At 37.6% G+C, this 17,902-nt stretch overlaps 1 protein-coding gene across 2 annotated transcripts in view; it reads right to left on the reverse strand.

Moving 5' to 3' along the window:
- Window positions 1-6,209: 6,209 nt before the first annotated feature.
- PXYLP1 (2-phosphoxylose phosphatase 1) overlaps window positions 6,210-17,902 on the reverse strand; it is a 38,164-nt gene continuing 26,471 nt past the window's right edge. For both annotated transcript variants that reach the window (XM_075716962.1, XM_075716963.1), the window contains exons 4-5: window positions 9,746-9,885; window positions 6,210-7,141 (exon numbers count right to left, since the gene is read on the reverse strand). In XM_075716962.1, the coding sequence (XP_075573077.1) occupies window positions 6,210-7,141; window positions 9,746-9,885 (1,072 nt within the window). The remainder of the gene's footprint in view (window positions 7,142-9,745; window positions 9,886-17,902) is intronic.

A 17,902-nucleotide genomic window follows, 5' to 3' on the forward strand; every position in this document is an offset into this window, starting at 1 on the left:
TATATTCTTTTTTCCTCTACCATAAAGACTATTCTTAGAATGAGATCCGGACTGCTTTACATTTCAAATGTCATCCCTCTTTTTTCACCCTTCATTAAAAGAAAAACCTTTAATGATGATTTTTGTCAGGGGATCCTAAAGGAGTAGCTTAAGAGTAGTTCTAAAGCACTTCTGAAAATGGCTGTCCAGGACTTTTGGAAACAAAGGGCTTAATGGTATTTGTTTTCAGTTTGAAGGAACTTTGCAAAGTTCAGAGCATGTGATATCTCAACTACTTGAATAATCACATAGTACACACACGTGGCATAGCCCCTTTCATGTGGAAAAGGGGACGAAACCAAACCACAAGGCAAGCAAAGTACCCGAGACCAAACCAGCAAACTGACAGGGAAATAAATACTCTGCTTTATAATTCCATATACTATAGGCTTTACTAACTTCAAAAATTGCTCTGCTGAAAAGTGTAGGACTGGATTTGGTACAGAGGATAGCAAAGCTGTAGTGACCTGGAGAATATACGTGTTTTCAGCAATATGAACGACTTGCTTCAAAATAACCATCACAGTTGTCATCATTATTCCTTCTTCACCCCACAAGGTTTTGAGCATCTTACATAAATAAAGAACTATTCACTTAAACAATGGAGGAGGCAGCCTCTTTTTCTGACTACAACTTACCCAGTTTTAACTCCACTTTTCCACCGTAATGCATTTTCAGAGCAAAGGCATATTTTTTTCCCAGTTTAATTCACACAAACCCATTTTTGTACAACAGAAAACCGCCACGAGAGGGCATCGTATTTCTTTTCTTCAAATCTCTTGCTCTCAGACACCATTTTCAAAGAGAACCTTCTTTCTGTACTACTTTGCACCAAAATATTTTGTATTTAGATGCCTTCTCAACCACTCCCAAATACAAAAAATAGAATATGACAGCTCAAACCAAGCCATTTGTCATTCATAATGTTCAAGGAGCATTTGAAACTAACACTATTATACTTACCAGAACTGAAACAAAGTGGGGGGGGGGGGGCGGGGGCATCAGCACTGCACTGAAAAATAAGCTGCATTTTGTGAGGAAACACTATGCACATTTCACTCACGCTACAAGAACTCAACATGTTTAAACATCAATTTCAAAATACCGTGTTTAGCACACAAACAAAATATCCCACTCCTACATCAATTTCAAGGCAACAAGACCTCAAACAGCATTGCTTAAAGCAGAAGCTTTTATTTCTGCTTTGTCATTTGATTAAAATGTGCAACTGTACAAGTCAATGCTTCCCAGTTTGTAGGTCTAATTCACCAGTCCATCCCTATAGAAAGAGTATTCATCAATTCCAGGATAAATAAATTCCCACCAATTCCTCTTTCTATTGTTCAGGTAGTTAAATTTATGACCTTAGTCCAAATATAAATCCACTCACCATTGCAATCATAATTAGATCAAACTTTAAAACATAATAATTAATCAAGTTTAACAATGCAGTTTGCTTATCATTTTGCCCCCACAGCCAAGTCGGAGGTTTGCAAGAAGGATCTCAGCCCTGCAGCTCTTTCTTTTCGCTCTTCCAGTGGCACTGGAAATGTATCAAGTGTTTCATTGCTGCAGATCCTCTGAGTATGTGGCTTAGAAGAGATGAGCGTATCTTAATGAACCATACATATACAGAAGAATAATTAGCTTATTTTTTTTCTTTACCTTAGAGATTTGGTAACGCCCATCCACTGGCCCTCAGACATACAGACAAGCAGGCGCTAGCAACATGGTAAATTAGTTCTTGTTCACACTGACTGCTACAGGAAAAAAGGAAAACGATTTGTGACACCAGCACAAAAATATGAAAAGACAGGAAAATATACCTTTTGCTGTAACTGATCTGCATCTTCAGCCATCTAAATGATGAGAAGCAACTGGCCCTCTCTAGTTTTGAAAATTTGGCTCCAGGTTTTCCTTAAATTCCCCAATTCAGGTTTCTTACCACTGCCCTGACCACAGTGGAAGGCCATTTTGGCCAAAACAGCTATCAGTGCTCTTTATCATACCCAGTACAAGACAGATGGAGCTACTGCAGAGTCCTCACTGAAGGGCCACGATGATTAAGGGACCGGACCACCTCTCGTATGAGGAAAGGCTGAGAGAGCTGGGACTGTTAAGCCCAGAGAAGAAAAAGTTCAGGGGGAATCTCATCAATATGTATAAATATCTGAAGGGAGGGTGTAAAGAAGGGGCATCTTTTCAGTGCTGCCTAATGACAGGACAAGCAGCAGTGAGCACAACCTGAAACACAGGAGGTACCACGGGAACATAAGGAAACGTTTTTTTCCCCCCCTACTGTGAGGGTGACTGAGTACTGGCACAGGTTGCCAAGGGAGGTTCAAAAGCCATCTGGATGGCAGAGATACTGCAATATTATAAAGGTACTAATTCTTGTTGGAGTTCTGAAGAAGTTCCATTAACAGCAAAGCATACAGATGTTTAAAATAAGCAAACCATAAGAATACACTGCAATGATCTGCATTTCCCCCTAGAAACAGGAAAAGTTACTTACCTGTTAATTTTCACGTAACCTTATTTCTTCTTTAAAGGAAGGACAAAAGCATGCAGGAAGAGCAAGGATTGGAAACAGTCAAAATAACGTAGGTGCCTTTTCACTATACTGCACACACATGGCCCTGATCGTACAAACTGTTATAGACTAGATGCCAGAAGAAAAACTGACAAAGACAGGACATCAACAACTATTGAAGTGCATTATTTCTTTCACCTTACTACATTCCCTTATGGCCATGCACCTCTTATCTTATGCATTTCTCTATGCAAAAGGGTTACATTCAGCCTGTGTTCCTCCATTTATATACTGTATAGTCGTTTGTCTTTTGTAAGTCACTCAGCACCACACTGACTTTCTTAAAAACATTATGTTAAGGATCATTCCTTTATTCAGAGACCGTGCAGTAAGGAGAGACAGCAGGGGGAGTGCTTGGCATGCACAAGGCTGGAAAGAGCATAAAGTAATTCCTACACCCACTTTTCCACCCTCCTTAAACACAACAGAAGTTTATAGGTAACGGTGAAGCAAAGGCTGAGGAAGAGAGAATGGAAATGAGGAATGAAATAGCAGTTCCCATACCTCTCTAAGCATAAAGTGAACTATGGCTAGAGGATAGCAATACTTCATATTCACCTCTATCACCATTATTAAGGACACCCTTCAACATAGCAGCATTGATTGAGATTAGACATCCAGAAAGGACAAACATTTGACATCTGGGGCAATCTGAGGAACTGCAGCTACTAACAGAATCTGGTCTTTCTGCATCTGTCTCACTTTCTTCTCAATGTATGACTCTACTGTGTATGACTCTGCTGGTGAAGGGTCTAGAGCACAGGCCTTATGAGGAGCGTCTGAGGGAACTGGGATTGTTTAGCTTGGAGAAGAGGAGGCTGAGGGGAGACCTTATCGCTCTCTACAACTACCTGGAAGGAGGTTGTAGTGAGGTGGGTGTTGGTCTCTTCTCCCAAGTAGTTAGCGATAGGATGAGAGGAAATGGGCTCGAGCTGCATCAGGGGAGGTTTAGGTTGGAAATTAGGAAAAATTTCTTTACGGAAAGGGTGGTCAAGAATTGGAACAGGCTGCCCAGAGAGGTGGTGGAGTCACCATCCCTGGAAGTGTTCAAAAAACGGGTAGATGTGGCACTTTGGGACATGGTTTAGTCTAGTCTACCCTTGATTGGCTTAGAGTAGACTTGGTAGTGTAGGTTAATGGTTGGACTGGATCATCTTACAGGTCTTTTCCAACCTAAACGATTCTATGATTCTACAGATGAACACATTTCCTGGCACCCAAGGTAACTGATTTACCTAGGGGGAATAACCCCAAAGCCTACTTGAGACTTCAAGTAGAATGCTTATTAGTTGACCAGCAACCAAAGGTCCATAAAATCAGTCTACTTTTGCTGCTCTACAAAAAAGTTAAGCTAGAAATTTGGAAATCAGCTGCAATATCCATTAATATCTGGGATCTCGGTGCTTCTTTGAGCCCAACAAATGAGAAATCTGTCCAAATTCGTATCTCCTCCAATTCATGGCTGCATCTCAAAATCCCTACAAGAAACAAAGGGGATCTTTCTGCACAAGGACATAAAAACAAAACACTTCTATTTTCTTGTCTTCAGAAGAAGATGCAAGGTTAGATGCTATTCCTAGCACAGGCTTTTGAAGGCACCAAGACTAGCATTTGCAGAAGCTGTTAACAGTTCACAGTTTCTAAATAACACACTTGAAACACCAATGATATATGCCTATGGTAATGTTTTCTGCATTTCAGCATCATTCCTGCAAATGGTCACCAAACAGCATCAAAGCTCCAACAGAGAACACTCTGAAGAGCTATAGCTGCCTTTTGCAGACAGCTCAACAGCTCTTTGGAGTATTTGGTACTTATATTGGGCAAATGGTGCAGTTCACGTAATTTACACAAAGCGAGCTCAACTTTCAGATGCTCTCTTCCTGTTTGCCCTCTAGCACAAACATGTATGACAACTAACAGACCTAGTCTCTTAGACAGAAAGAAAACCTTCTCAGAAGTTACACATTCTAATGTGGTACAAAAGCCCCCAATTTTCTACCATGATTTCTATTTCAGTATTCATGAAATGTTCACCTGCTCCTTCTCAGACTGGGAACCAGAACATATTAACTGCAGAAGTTACTAATGCAACAAGCAGCTTAGCAATACACACTTATCTTGTTAGTGCAAACAGCTGAGGAAGTCAGAATAAACGTAATACACAAGTATACAAAGAGTCCCCAAAATTTTATTTAAAGAAACATGTTCAAATGCAGCATTGAAAACAGAGAGAGTGGAATGCCAATAGTCAGAGTACTTATGCTGAGTTGTTTTCTTTGATAAACTAGCACCATTGAATCACAAGTCACAGACTAAATTATTTCTAGAGGTGTAAAAAACCTCCACCACTATAAAATTTCTATGAGTTCTATCAACAATTCATTCTCAATTTACTCCTCCTAAAGAAACGAAAGCAGTCTGAAGTACAAGTTTTCCTATCTACTCATTGTTCAAGTTACCCATAAAAGACAGTTTATTCTTAAGTCTAAACATCCTGATCAAGGGGGAAAAAAAGTCTAAAAGTCAGCTTCACAAGTCTTTACAAACTAAGTAAGAAAGATCTACTGTGTTATAAATATACACAGTACAATTTGTACAAGTCTGATTTTACAAAATAAGAGCTTCCTAGTCCATAAAAATACTAACTCAACTACAAAATTTTCTTAGTGTTTAGTCAAGCTGTCTCAAGCAGTCACTATATCAAATTCCTAAAACATAGGACAGCAGCTTGAGCACATTCACAATGAGAAAGAGCCCAACACTTCACCATAAAACTGATTTCTAATCCTAATTTCCCACTCAAGTTTAGTGGTAATGTTAGTGTTTGCTATCTATTTTAATGTCACAAGACCTTTACGTATTTCTAAACTGTGTTTGAACTATTCAAAGTGCTGGAAGTGCGATCAAAGAATAGAATTTTGTATCCATTTTCCAGTACACCCTTCTCTGGCACTCACAACAATAGCCAAGTATTTATAGGTGTATGAGGTCAAAAAGGCACACGCTCATTTGTACGTGCGCAGGTAAGTATGCAGAGATACACACATGCACTTTGCTTTAAAGACCTGCCCTTAAATATTAAAATGCTTCTTTTTGAGTAGGGAGCTTCAAGAATTCCTTACAAATGGTTTAATGCAGATACTTGGAATTCATAAATACCTTGATACAACTGCTTAAAATGACTGAGATGGTGGTGAAAAAAAATGGGTTTGGTTTTAAACTTATGGTATCCAAGTATTGCTCTGGAATACAGAGAAACAAAGTCTATGCTCTCTCACTCTTTATCAAGCAACATCCAGGTTACAGTAGCCCATGTGATTTATCATTTCATTACAGTTAACACAGCATATGTAAGCATACACATATACATAACACTCCCTCAGTATCTGTTCTTCTGCTGGAGACAATCTGCAGTCTAAATGAAAATAAAACTATTTGAAGAATGTTTCAAGCACTATCCTTTTGTACTTACACATACAAGTACAAGAAATAACAAAACTGAACTGCGCCTCAACCAGAATACAGACTTTCACTGATATGCAAGTTAACATTGCTTCCTTTTCACTTTCCTTCCCTACAGTGGTCTTCTACGACATGCATCGTAATAACTAGTGCTGTTAAAAACTAGAAACATATCCCTCTTGACAAAGTTAACAAACTTTTCTAGTGGGCACATTGGCTTGCTGGAACGTTTATAATAATCCTTGCAAAACGAGGTCTGGAATGTGACATCAGCGCCATTATACAGGATGCGGATAAAGTGTTCTTTGGGTCTCTTCCCATCCTGCCACAGCTCAAAAACTAATCTGGCAGCGAATCTTGGAAATCTGGCCTCTGTAATGCCCAAGGCACTAAGAACAGGTGACAGTGTGACATCATGTGCAGAGTAAAGAACAAATATTTCTTCTTTCTTGCCTTCTGCAATACGCTGCAGCCGATTAACAGTCTGGTTGAGGAGAGGATGCGTAGCCAATAGTGCATACAAGAAATAAAGTTTCTTTTCCTGTCTTTCTCTCTCATCCTCCAACTGATGTCTTTTGATTACTTTGAAGTGTTCCATACCAATGCAGCCAGTTTTGGTACACGGGAAACTGGCATTGTGGCAAAAATAGCATAAGAGAGAATCTATTGGGTTAGAAGCTCTCAACTGCCTGGTGGGAATGCCCACAATCTTTGCCATATCCACATATATTTTCTCCAAATCATTGTTTTTCACCCGTAAACTGTACTGTCTGCGCTGTTCCTCTTCTAGGTAGTGGTTTCGCATAGGACAGTCACAGCTTCCAGAGCAAAAAATGGTGCTCCACTGATGCCTCATGTTAATTTTCTTCCAGTCAAAATCTGGCAAAAAAGTATAGAGCAGCGCCAACGCACTCTGCAGGGTTCGACTTTTTCCTGTTGTCTCCAGATAGAGCTGTTTTGCTGTCCAATCACTCAGAAGCAGTTTATGTTTGTTTATATAAATTTCTCGTAATAGTTGTCCATTTCGCAAGTGTTGTACAATGCCTGGAAGAGATTTTTTTAAAGAAGTTACAACACATGATTAGAATCTTGGTAGTTTTGGAGAAAAAATAAAATACACAGCTAGCAGTCTTACTGATAAATGCACAGTTAGTTAAAAGGTTATGAAATTCAAAACTGAACTTGACCTATGCTTGACTATTAGGGAAATTGCACGAAATATGAGGTACTTGCTATTCTTCAGTATCTCTCAGATTCTAGGAGGTAAACTGAGATATAGATAGAAAAAGCTGGTTCCATAAAATTTGTTTAAAACCTTAGTGGTTTATGGTTTGATCTTTGGACTAGAGACACAGATTGAATGTGTCTAACACAATCATAAAAGTAAGATGGTTATGGAGCTGGATCCAGACTGCATCTGAATCGGGTTTCCAGACAGGCAGCGAATGCTGTGCTCCCTGCAAATTTATGGCAGCCAGTAAAAGTACCAGCAGTCAGGAAATAAATACACAGAATGGAAACTAGTGTGTAAACTCACAAAACAGAGTGGTGAGGTGTGGCAATTGCATCAAACTTCCTTCTCCATCTTCCTCCAGGAAGTACTCAAACTGCTTGATAATTCTTATACTAATGCTCTGCCTTTATCCACCTGGAAAGGAAGAGGGCGTGTATCCTTCTCACACGCCAAAACCTTTACTCCAGCATCCACCTCACTTGTGTTATCCTCTCACAGCAAAGCAACAGGCATGAACCTTTATGCTCTAGAACATCCATATAACTTGCTACAGGCAACAGGACTCTCCATTAGTAGCTCAGTTACAAGCTGTGTGCAGTGATGAATCCAGTTTCACATGCAACGTGCTGTGTTAGGAAGGGCTCCTTGGTAACCTGACTAGATTTCTCCTGAGGTCACTTTGCAAGACTTGACACTGGCCTAACACAAATATTTCTTCTGATGGGATCCCAGAACATATGAGGATTTGACAGGCAAATTTTGGAATAAAAATTACAGGAGATTCCTGGAAAGACAGTTGGCAAAAGGAAAATGGTGCTAACTCCCCAAATCTTCAACACAGGGTTCATTCTCTCTAGCGAGTCTCCAAACCCGTTGACTACCCAGATCCACTGTGATACGCTCTTTCAGTCATTAGTATTTAAGATAAAAAGAGCAACACAGTTAAAAGCAAGATGTGGGAATAAAATTAAATGAATCAATGTTAAAATTTGAAAAGACACAGGAGAACAGAAAAGTATTATTAATGTCAATTTTCAAATTAAATGAATGAATGTTGAAGAGAAAAATCCACATATGACTAGCCCTTTTCACAATCACATTTCTACCCAGTTGTGCAACAGTGTGTTTCAACATGTTTGTGGGAAAACACTTCTGTATTTTCGTTTTTGACACACTGGTATGAATACATGCAGAAAAATAAGCACAGCAAACACACACATAGACTTCAGTTCATACCAGTTCACCTGGCTATTCTGGGTGGAGAACACAAACAATTCCAAGAGCTGTGGAATCTGCTAAAATCCGTTTCTTACAAAGTGGCAACTTCTTTCTATACTTCTGTCTTCTTATCTTTTGTTCCCCTCATATTTTCTATTACCTGCTGACAGTATTCCCAGATCCTTTCCAATGGCCCTTTTATCACTGCTCTGGATCCAGCACTACCTCCACTTTCCCTCACCAATCCCAAACCCTTTGTCTCTTTCTAATATTCCCAATGCCCTCAGCACAATACTCCCAGGTGTCTTTGCTTACTTTCTTCTACATCCTCAAATCCCTGACTGTAATATTTCCATTTGCTTCCCATCTCCTCTACCGTTTTGGTATAAACTAAAGAATATGTTCAGTAGCAGAGTTCAGCAGCTTTTGTCTCAGTGGTAGTATTGGTGAAGTCTCAAAGCTTCAGTTTTTTTAAAGAAGTTGTTTGGAATTTAATTGCTGATATTTTCACCTTCACTCCTAATAACTAGTTCAGCAGAACTGATAGACGGAATAAGAAAATAAGCTTAATTTTCCAGTGGTGAAAATACACATAAATAAATATGCCAGAAAACATGCTTTGTTACAAAGCTTGGGCAGGAAGCACCAGATGTTTAAAAGTTTTTCTACTTCCATAACACAAGCATCATATGTGTCTGTTACATCTGCATCTCTTGCAGGGGACACAGTAGTTACATCACAGGTAAAAACTGGCAACTAAGTGATTGTTTTTCAGTTCCAAGGCCATTCTGAATTACAAACCAATCAGTAATAGAGTGCCAGATGTTCCTCAGGAGGGATTGAGCAATGTCAATTTTCACAAGGGTGACAAAGGAATTTTGTGGTGTGGAGCAACATAAGGAAAGGTGCTCTGACTCGTTACAAATAAAGTTAAAAGAGATGCCAAGGGTGATCAATCTGTTAACAGAATACAAGCAAGCTATAGGATAAAGCATGGTTTCTAAAACTGTTACCACTTTTACAGTAGAGAGTCTAATATTTTATTCATATCCCAGCATAACCTAGGTTATGACCAACATTATAGGCTTCCCATAAAAAAGCATTTATTTCAATATAAAGAAAAACAGAAGATCCTTTTTCAAGCAGACTGTATTTAACAGAGCAGAGGAAAAAACAGAGCTGCTATGGAAACTTACCTGTCTGTGTAAGCTCTCCCATTTCACAAAAAGAATGACTAGGGTAACGAGGCAGGCTGCTTAGGGAACCATCCATTTGGGCTGCAGACCCTTTGGACATATGTTTAATGAAAGCTTCAAGCTGAGGATGAGAAGGTTGCCTGCAGAGGTAAACCAAAATGTGAAAACTTCCAAAAGCATGTGGGAAAACAGCTCAAGAGAGTCAAGCATTCTAAGTATGTCAGCTTAGAAATTTCATGGTGTGAGATTATTTCCCACTGAGACAACATCTGCTCTTACTCAGGACTTTTGCAAGTGTGCAGAAGAAATCTAACTACTTACTAACTACCAAAAAGCTATAGGGAGACTTATGTCTTGTCATGTTAAAATTATGACACCTCTCTACTTTTGTGCAGAACTAAATCAGAAACTGTTTGGTAACCCAACTCTGCCCCAGATGGTTCTCATTTTAATAGGACTTTCAGCCTGAATACAGTAAATATTTTTATGTTGCTCACAAAAAAACCAATATATATAACAAAGAAGATAAATTTGGTCAGAAAACCTTTACAGAAGTCTGGGGTTTGTGCTTATGGTTCATATTTACACTTTGCTGGAATGATAAACTGTTTTGATACAAAAACCTCAGGTCTAAAAAAAAACTTCCAGAGTTGCAGGAACCACAAGAGGGAGCAATAACACTACTAAAGTATGAGGAAGTGTCTGGAACCAAAGTTTACTAGGACAAAGACATTCATGCTTACATAGATGAGCCGAGAAACTCTCTTAACTGAGAAAGCACCTCTTGCAGAGCTCACAGCATGCATATACAAGAGGTCTCATAAGAATCAGTGCCTCTTTCAACAGAAAGGTAGCTCGCTGTCATAACATTCTATAAAACTTGAATTTTCCAGTATTTAATTTACCTTCAGAAGAAAAAAAATCTTGGGAGGAAAATGTTGCAATAAATTACGGTACAAGTGCCAGTAAGAAAAAATGCAAAATGAAACAAAAAGCAAATTGAGAGAAAAAGATTTTTTTTTTCATTTTTACTTCAAATTGAAAGGAAAACCAGCCAATTTATGACATTCTAAATGCACAGCTGCTTCTGCATACTATAATTTTAACAATGCAAATGAAGATTATTTGAGAAGCAGAGGTACATAAAAAAGACTTTGTTCCTTTCTAAAGCAGTGGAGGCTTTCTGTTGTACTAAGCATACATTAGAAAGCTTAATCCAGCTCCAGATGTGAATTTCAAACAGAACTTTTTGTACATTTCACTATTTTCATAGCCCAGCAGTGCAATCTAAAAATGGAAGAATTAAGTTGAGAAATTTAAATTAAACCCATTAGCAAATAGTTTTTTAAGCTTATTACAGACATAGCAGGCTGAACTACCCATTTTCTAAACTTTGCACTTTAAAAAACTCTAAACATGAATAAACCGTCAATCATAATTTTCCTTAAACCCTGTTTACTTAATTAGCAAGTTCTGCAAATACATGTGCAAAAAAATTAAACAAACTGTATTATCCATTCTGTTTCTTTTGCTGCTTTGCTTACAAAAACCTGAATTCTAACAGAATCAAGCCTGTACTGATAAAACTGTCAGCACTCACTTGTGGGAAGGAAGAAAGGAAAGAAGAAGGAAAAGTATTTATCAGTGCTTTGCAAAAACACTTATCTATAAAATGGCAAGATAAACTAACATCCAAGATAAAATGATAAAATGTATGATAATTGATAAAATTATGTGCCAAGGTATTAATATAGCTTTTCATATACATATGTAGATGCAGGTTACTTAACCTTGGATTACTTACATTATTTTTAAAGTGAGCACAAGTTAAACACATGCTTGCAGAACTGAATTATGAAATATGACTGTTAGACATATTTCTGAATATAAATTCAAAGATTACTACTTGTTATATGTCTTCCAGGGGAAGGAAAAAAGGAAAGAAAAAAAAAAAAAAACCAAAACCAAACAATAGAAGAGCCATTCTGCCTGATGGGGACAAACATCTCAGGCTACAATATACTTCTATCCTGAATGTAATCCTCATATATGTAACCAAATTCTGAACATACCAGCAATTCTCCTGATTAACCCCACACAACTGAGCAAATAAAAACTTATTTTTCTCAACAGCAAAATTTACAGCACTCTTCCAGCTACTAGCTAACAAATGATTCTCCCTCCCTGCCCCAAGATTTCTCTTTTTATTTAGAATATGAATCCTCCTGTTGAATTGGCCAATTTACAGATGCCGCAGGAGATGGAGTTTCTAGGCAACACTGCTAAGACTGCTGGGACTGTCTGAGCAGGAAGCAGAGAAAATTACTCGGCTGTATAGCTGAAAAGACTGAAATAGCCTTAAAATTTTATTTCCATAAAAGTAACCAGAAAATAAAAATGGGCTAAAGAGATATCCTTCTGTAATTTGCTGGACATCACGGCGGTAAGCTACCACATTTGGGAAATGTATTAATACAATAAATATTTCAAATTTTGTCAGAACATGGAATGGCTGTTCACCTAACACCACTAGTAATAGTGATACTTTCTCCTAATTTTGAACATTTATGTCCCATTTTTAATGTCTGTTAATTTGCCTTTTTTTTTCATAAAATCAAATAAATTTTATCTGTAACAAAACTGAGGATGCTTCTTTTCCCCTCAAATAATGAATTCGGCTTGTCTTTTTGTTATTTACAAACTAAACACTGGGATAATAGATCCCAGATTTAATAGTGTAGTTTTCATGCACTAGCATTAAAATGGACCAACATTTAAATTCTTACTCAACATTTAAATATCTTATTTGTAAACGTCTTAAAAACCTTTAATACCAAAATGTCATCTCTTTATTGCTACACTGTAACCAGTGTACATGGAAAGAAATCATACTGTGCAACTATTTGAACTGTATGTGTATTTCTGCCAGCAACTGAGCTGACATCCTTCAATAAAAATTTCCTTTTTCCTTGAGGAGTTTAGATACAAAAATGTAGAAGTTTTTTGTTTTTGTTTTTGTTTTTTTTTTAATGAGAAGCAAACACTAACTTGCTGGTTGTTCTGAATTAGCACAAAGTGAGAAACACAGTACCAGAGTGAGCATATGCACATGACACCTTAGAAAATCTGCTGACAGATTTTGGATGGCTTAGCTATAATGGCACAATATACTGTGTCAGAAACATGCATGAAAATATATTTATTGCATCTATTATATATGTGCAAAGTCATGAAATATAACTATTGCAGCTCAACATTAAGTTCAAACATATTAAACAGCAAAGCCTCAAATCTTGCACAGCAGCACAGGAATTTTGTTATAGGACATTTTTGCACCCCACCCCCATGAGACTAACTGAATTGAAGACTTCAAGCTCAGTATTTAGGAACTGCTATGGGAGACAGCGGGGCTTTCTGCCCCTGGATAACGTGACGCTTGACTGTTTCGCTGCATGGAAGCCTCTTTTGGTAAGAGGTTAGCTCTTTGAGCTAATTGCCTTTGTTTAATAAATAAACAAACAAACAAATAAAAAGAAATAATAAAGCCTCACAGCATGAAGACCATTGCTAGACTTTGATAGTTAATACACAGAGCAAGAATATCATCTTTGCTTCTCAGGGCTACTTGTCTCAGGACCCCTCAGGAAAATATTGCTGTTGATTTACATTGTCTGTTTGTGAAACATTTTCTTCCCTAGTGATCCTTGTGAGCAGAAACTGTTTTTATTACAGAATTAAAACATAAATAGAAATCAGATCTAGAGCAGAGTTTTGTTCCTCCTTTAGACCTAAGCTGCAAGTCAGACCCAACAAGGTCAATTTTGGCAAAAATTCCCCAGCCCTCAATCCTTACGTTTATTAATTTTTAGGACTACTTTTGATCAAAACAAATTCCTCGACAGGAACAGGCTGAGTTTCCTTTAACATTCTTTCCTATCAAAGCTATTGGGCCAGTGAACCATTGCCGTATTTCTACTGTGTCCTGTAAAATGTAGTACAGTGTAAGCCTTGTTTCTTCAACAAACCTGATGGTTAACAAACCAGAGCATCCAATCTGTCCTCCGACTCATTAAACTGAATATTCCTTTGAACCACATACAAATTTCAGACTACAGATCTATAAAAAGTGCAAAGTTAGTCTAATTAAGATGAAGTACAGTATTTAAGAAACAGATATGGAAAGACATCTTGACAAGACTACACGCAACTACAGTTTATTTGATAATTTACATGTTCATAAAAATTCAAGAGTGGCATAAATAATGTACCTTCACCACCATATAAGATGCCACAGACAAAACAACATGTTGGTGAAGTTTATGATTAAAGAAGAAACTGTGATAGAAGAAATACCTCAATTAAGATCAATTACCAAGAGTCTTTTTTTTAAAAGCTAAACCTGAATAGTTAATCAAGTAGAAAACTAACAGCAGATCACAGATGCTTCGCAGAATTGAGGAGGGGTAAACTTTGTATTCATTTTACTTCTGCTGCTGCACAGTGCTCTCCTCTCACAGCACTATACTCTGTAGAGTTCTGCAGGAGATCTGTATGCCTCAGGAAAGAACTTGTGAAGGTGGACATTGATACAAGTGAGATACTGATTTTTTTTTTTTTTTCCTTTCCCAAACAGCATTTATCTATGCAAATATCACTTTTGTTAGCAAATGCAGAATTTGCAAAAGCCAAGAGAACCAAACTTCTCACAAGGAGCTGCAGAACCCTCAGTGTGTCACTGGGTGAGTAAATGTGACCACGCCAGGCACACACCAAGCTTCCGACAAATGAATGTTACCTTTTTGTAATTGTATCACACCAGATTCTGTCTGCTAACTGTACCAAAAGCAAGTCCCTTTTCTCTTTACTTAAAATGCAAAAAATTATTTTATAACTTCACGGAAAAATAACGTGCTTTCTGTGAAGTTCAAGTAGACAAAAACATATTAGATCAAAGGACTATGCTGTTTCCTTTTCAGAAGGCAAATGAATGGGAAGAGCCTCTAAAAACAACAATAGATTATTGTAGTCTTAAAAGAGATCCTTAAGACAGCATTAGTACTGTTGGGGCTTATTTAGTCATAAAGGTCTTACAGCTTTCACATTTTTATAGCAAACTCTATAGTGATCCAGTCCACTGCTCTTCTGAGTCTTTAGAGAAGTCAGAAGAGGCCTCAGGAGACCTTTTTTCACCTAATTCTGGTCTGGATCATGCTTTGACCTCACTCCAAGTCAAATCCACACCTCCTTTAGCTCACAGTATGATACTTGCCTCTCCACACTTTTCTCATTTTTCTGCCAGTTTCAAGACATGTGCATATTGAACCTAAAATTCAAATATTTGTTACTGAGCTTCTTATGATTAACATCAACACCTCTCAAAATGCCTTAAAGCATATGCTAATTAACCCAGCATACTATCAAATTATAGCAGTCTTCCAAAATCATTTTAGTATCTTCCAAAAAGCATTTCTTCTCTATCTCGTATATAAACTCAATGAAGAAACATTGCTTTTTTTTTTTTTTACTTTTGAACTATAAATGTAAGATACAAAGGGAAAAAGAAGTGGGAGATTAATTTATTCCCACCCGTAAGCAAACACTGCAATGAAAGGATTTTCATAACATCATTCAATTAATTTTCTTGAGGAAAAAAGTACGTATTATTCAGTTCCCTTTGGAAATTTGCATCCAGAACAATGAAAAAAATAATATTAATTGAAGTTTCAGATGGAAGAAATCTCCAAGGCATTTAATCCATTTGCTTATATTCATTCCACGCTTGTATGTCACAATCCATAATTCACAAAACTGAAGCGTGACCTCAAGGCTATTTTGCATACCCATTAGAAGTCCACGGGGCTGTAGCATAATCTGCTTAATTAATGAATTCCATCAGCTGAATGCCAAGTCAAATAAAGAACAGACTGAGTATGAGCAGCATACTTATCTGAAACTAAAGTCCAGAAAGCTTAAACAAGCCAGACTTTCAATCAGACATCTCAACTCAATTATACAGCATCAAGAAGCCTTCAGTTCAAAGGTAGCAATTATATACCTTGTAATACTCTCAACATAAATACGTTTACAATCAAGCACCAAATTTACATCGCAAAGGAATATAAGCCTGACAGCCAAACGTAGCAAATAGCTTCCTGATGTTAAAGGAATAAATGCTCCATTCAAAGCAATGACAGAAACAGTAACAATTCTAGCTTTATTCAGAAAGGTCAGCTTTAACACATCTGGCCAGAATGGTACAGAGCCAACTCCTTTAATCTTTCTGCTGCCCTTTCAAAGTTGGCCAGGAGATTCCATTTTACATAAACTTTGTTCTCAAGGACACAAGGTCTTTTTGGTTCTCCACTCATTTTCAGTGGCTGAGAATGGTAGTGGATGTATCATCTATACATTGATGTTGTAATGCTTCATAAATGAGTAACAGCCAAGGGTATCTACACTGCTGGCCCCCACACATCCTGACACTATGCCCTCTTAACTGCTTGACTTGGTTATTCTGTTGGCAGTGTCAAAAGCTGCACTACCTGCTTGCCTTTTACCGATAGTTTTCCTGGCTCCAGGGCCTTCATGTTGTATTCCTTGCCTGAAACTGAAGTGGAAATAGCTATAAAAGCTTCCCTGACAAATACAAAACTAAGGTCTCATGTGGCACTGTAATACAGAGAAATACAGCCACTCATCCAACTCTGTCACTTGCCATTAACATCTTTGCATAAAGTTTTCTCACATACAATCTAACATGACAGATATTGAGCAAGATCAGAAGATCAGAGTCTTTAAGAACTCCAAAAAGAACCTGGATCGTATTTCTTTACTTAGTATTTCATGCTGAAAATAATCTCACCCCTTAAAGGCAGGCCATTAAAAATGTTATCATAGCTATTAGCAAATGATTCATTTTTCATCTTGTTAGAGAAATTAATTGCCCACTCAGCAGTACGGCAGAGATATCTGGAGTTTGGTCTCCTATCTGCAATCTCAGGGCTGCATATCTAATTTCAGAAAGCCAGCTGGCTTGCAGTGGGCACAGAACACTGTTGGGGTTGGGCACCTCTCAAAGAATTCAGACTTCCTTGGAGGATATTAGATAAGACCACCAAATGCTATTTCTTGACAAAACAAGCATTTTGGTGGAGGTGAAGTATGAATAAGGAAAAGAATGAGCCAACATGACAGCAAAGTTGGGTTTTTTTTGTTTTTAAATTGCACTGTGTAAAAGGTCCCAGACCACTACCACTTCTAAAACTTGTGCAGTACAGTCAGAAGACCAGATATTTTGGGCTGTATTCATAGACAGGCATTCCAAAAGAACAGTCTCCTTTCAAAAAGGAGGATGTGGTTTTGCTCAGTTTCTGATTTTGATACTTGTACCAAACAGCTACGAAAGATGTAAGTACATATATACACTCTAAAAACAGTGAAATGAGAAGCTATTTGAATCTTCTAAATTCCAACGCCATGTTAGCTATAAAAAGCAGATTCCTCGTGTCTATTTTGCTTCCCATTTTACTCTTAAAAATGTATACATACATTTTTGTATGTATACCTGTATATATTTTAGACAAAACTGTATACGTGTGGAATATTGTATTTTTCTTCTGTTTAGAGGAAAAAAATTGTAAATTTTCCTCTTTTTAGACCTTCATACAAAATGTCGGCAGATAGATAGGGTAGCCTGAATATAACTTATGAGCTCCTAAGTCTGTTTCCCATTGAACAGGCAGACACACAGATGGGCTAAAACTGATGATGGTTTCAAACTTTCGTAGGGTTACCCCAACCACTATAACAGTAGCTTGATTCAGCAATAACAGTTACTTTTCAATTACTCATGCCAGAACAGCATTACAACACTGACTACAATTGAAGACAGCATTACAAGCCTTACAAATTTCAGGACATCTACTAATAACAAGGGCAATTTCTTTTATGCAGCCAGATATCTCAAAAGAAAAGCAACACACTTCAGCTTTCTTCAGAGAAAGATCCAATTTGCTGATCATTTTCTGCCAGGCTTTGTGTCCACTACCACATGTATCTAGTTAGCAAGCCTCTTTCATCAAGCTTCCCATCACCTTTACAAGTATGAGATGAAGCTATACTTAATAATTAGTTCCAGGTATTCTTTCATATCACTTC

The sequence above is a fragment of the Pelecanus crispus genome, chromosome 9 (genome assembly GCF_030463565.1).
Source record: "Pelecanus crispus isolate bPelCri1 chromosome 9, bPelCri1.pri, whole genome shotgun sequence".
Classification (NCBI taxonomy): Eukaryota; Metazoa; Chordata; class Aves; order Pelecaniformes; family Pelecanidae; genus Pelecanus; species Pelecanus crispus.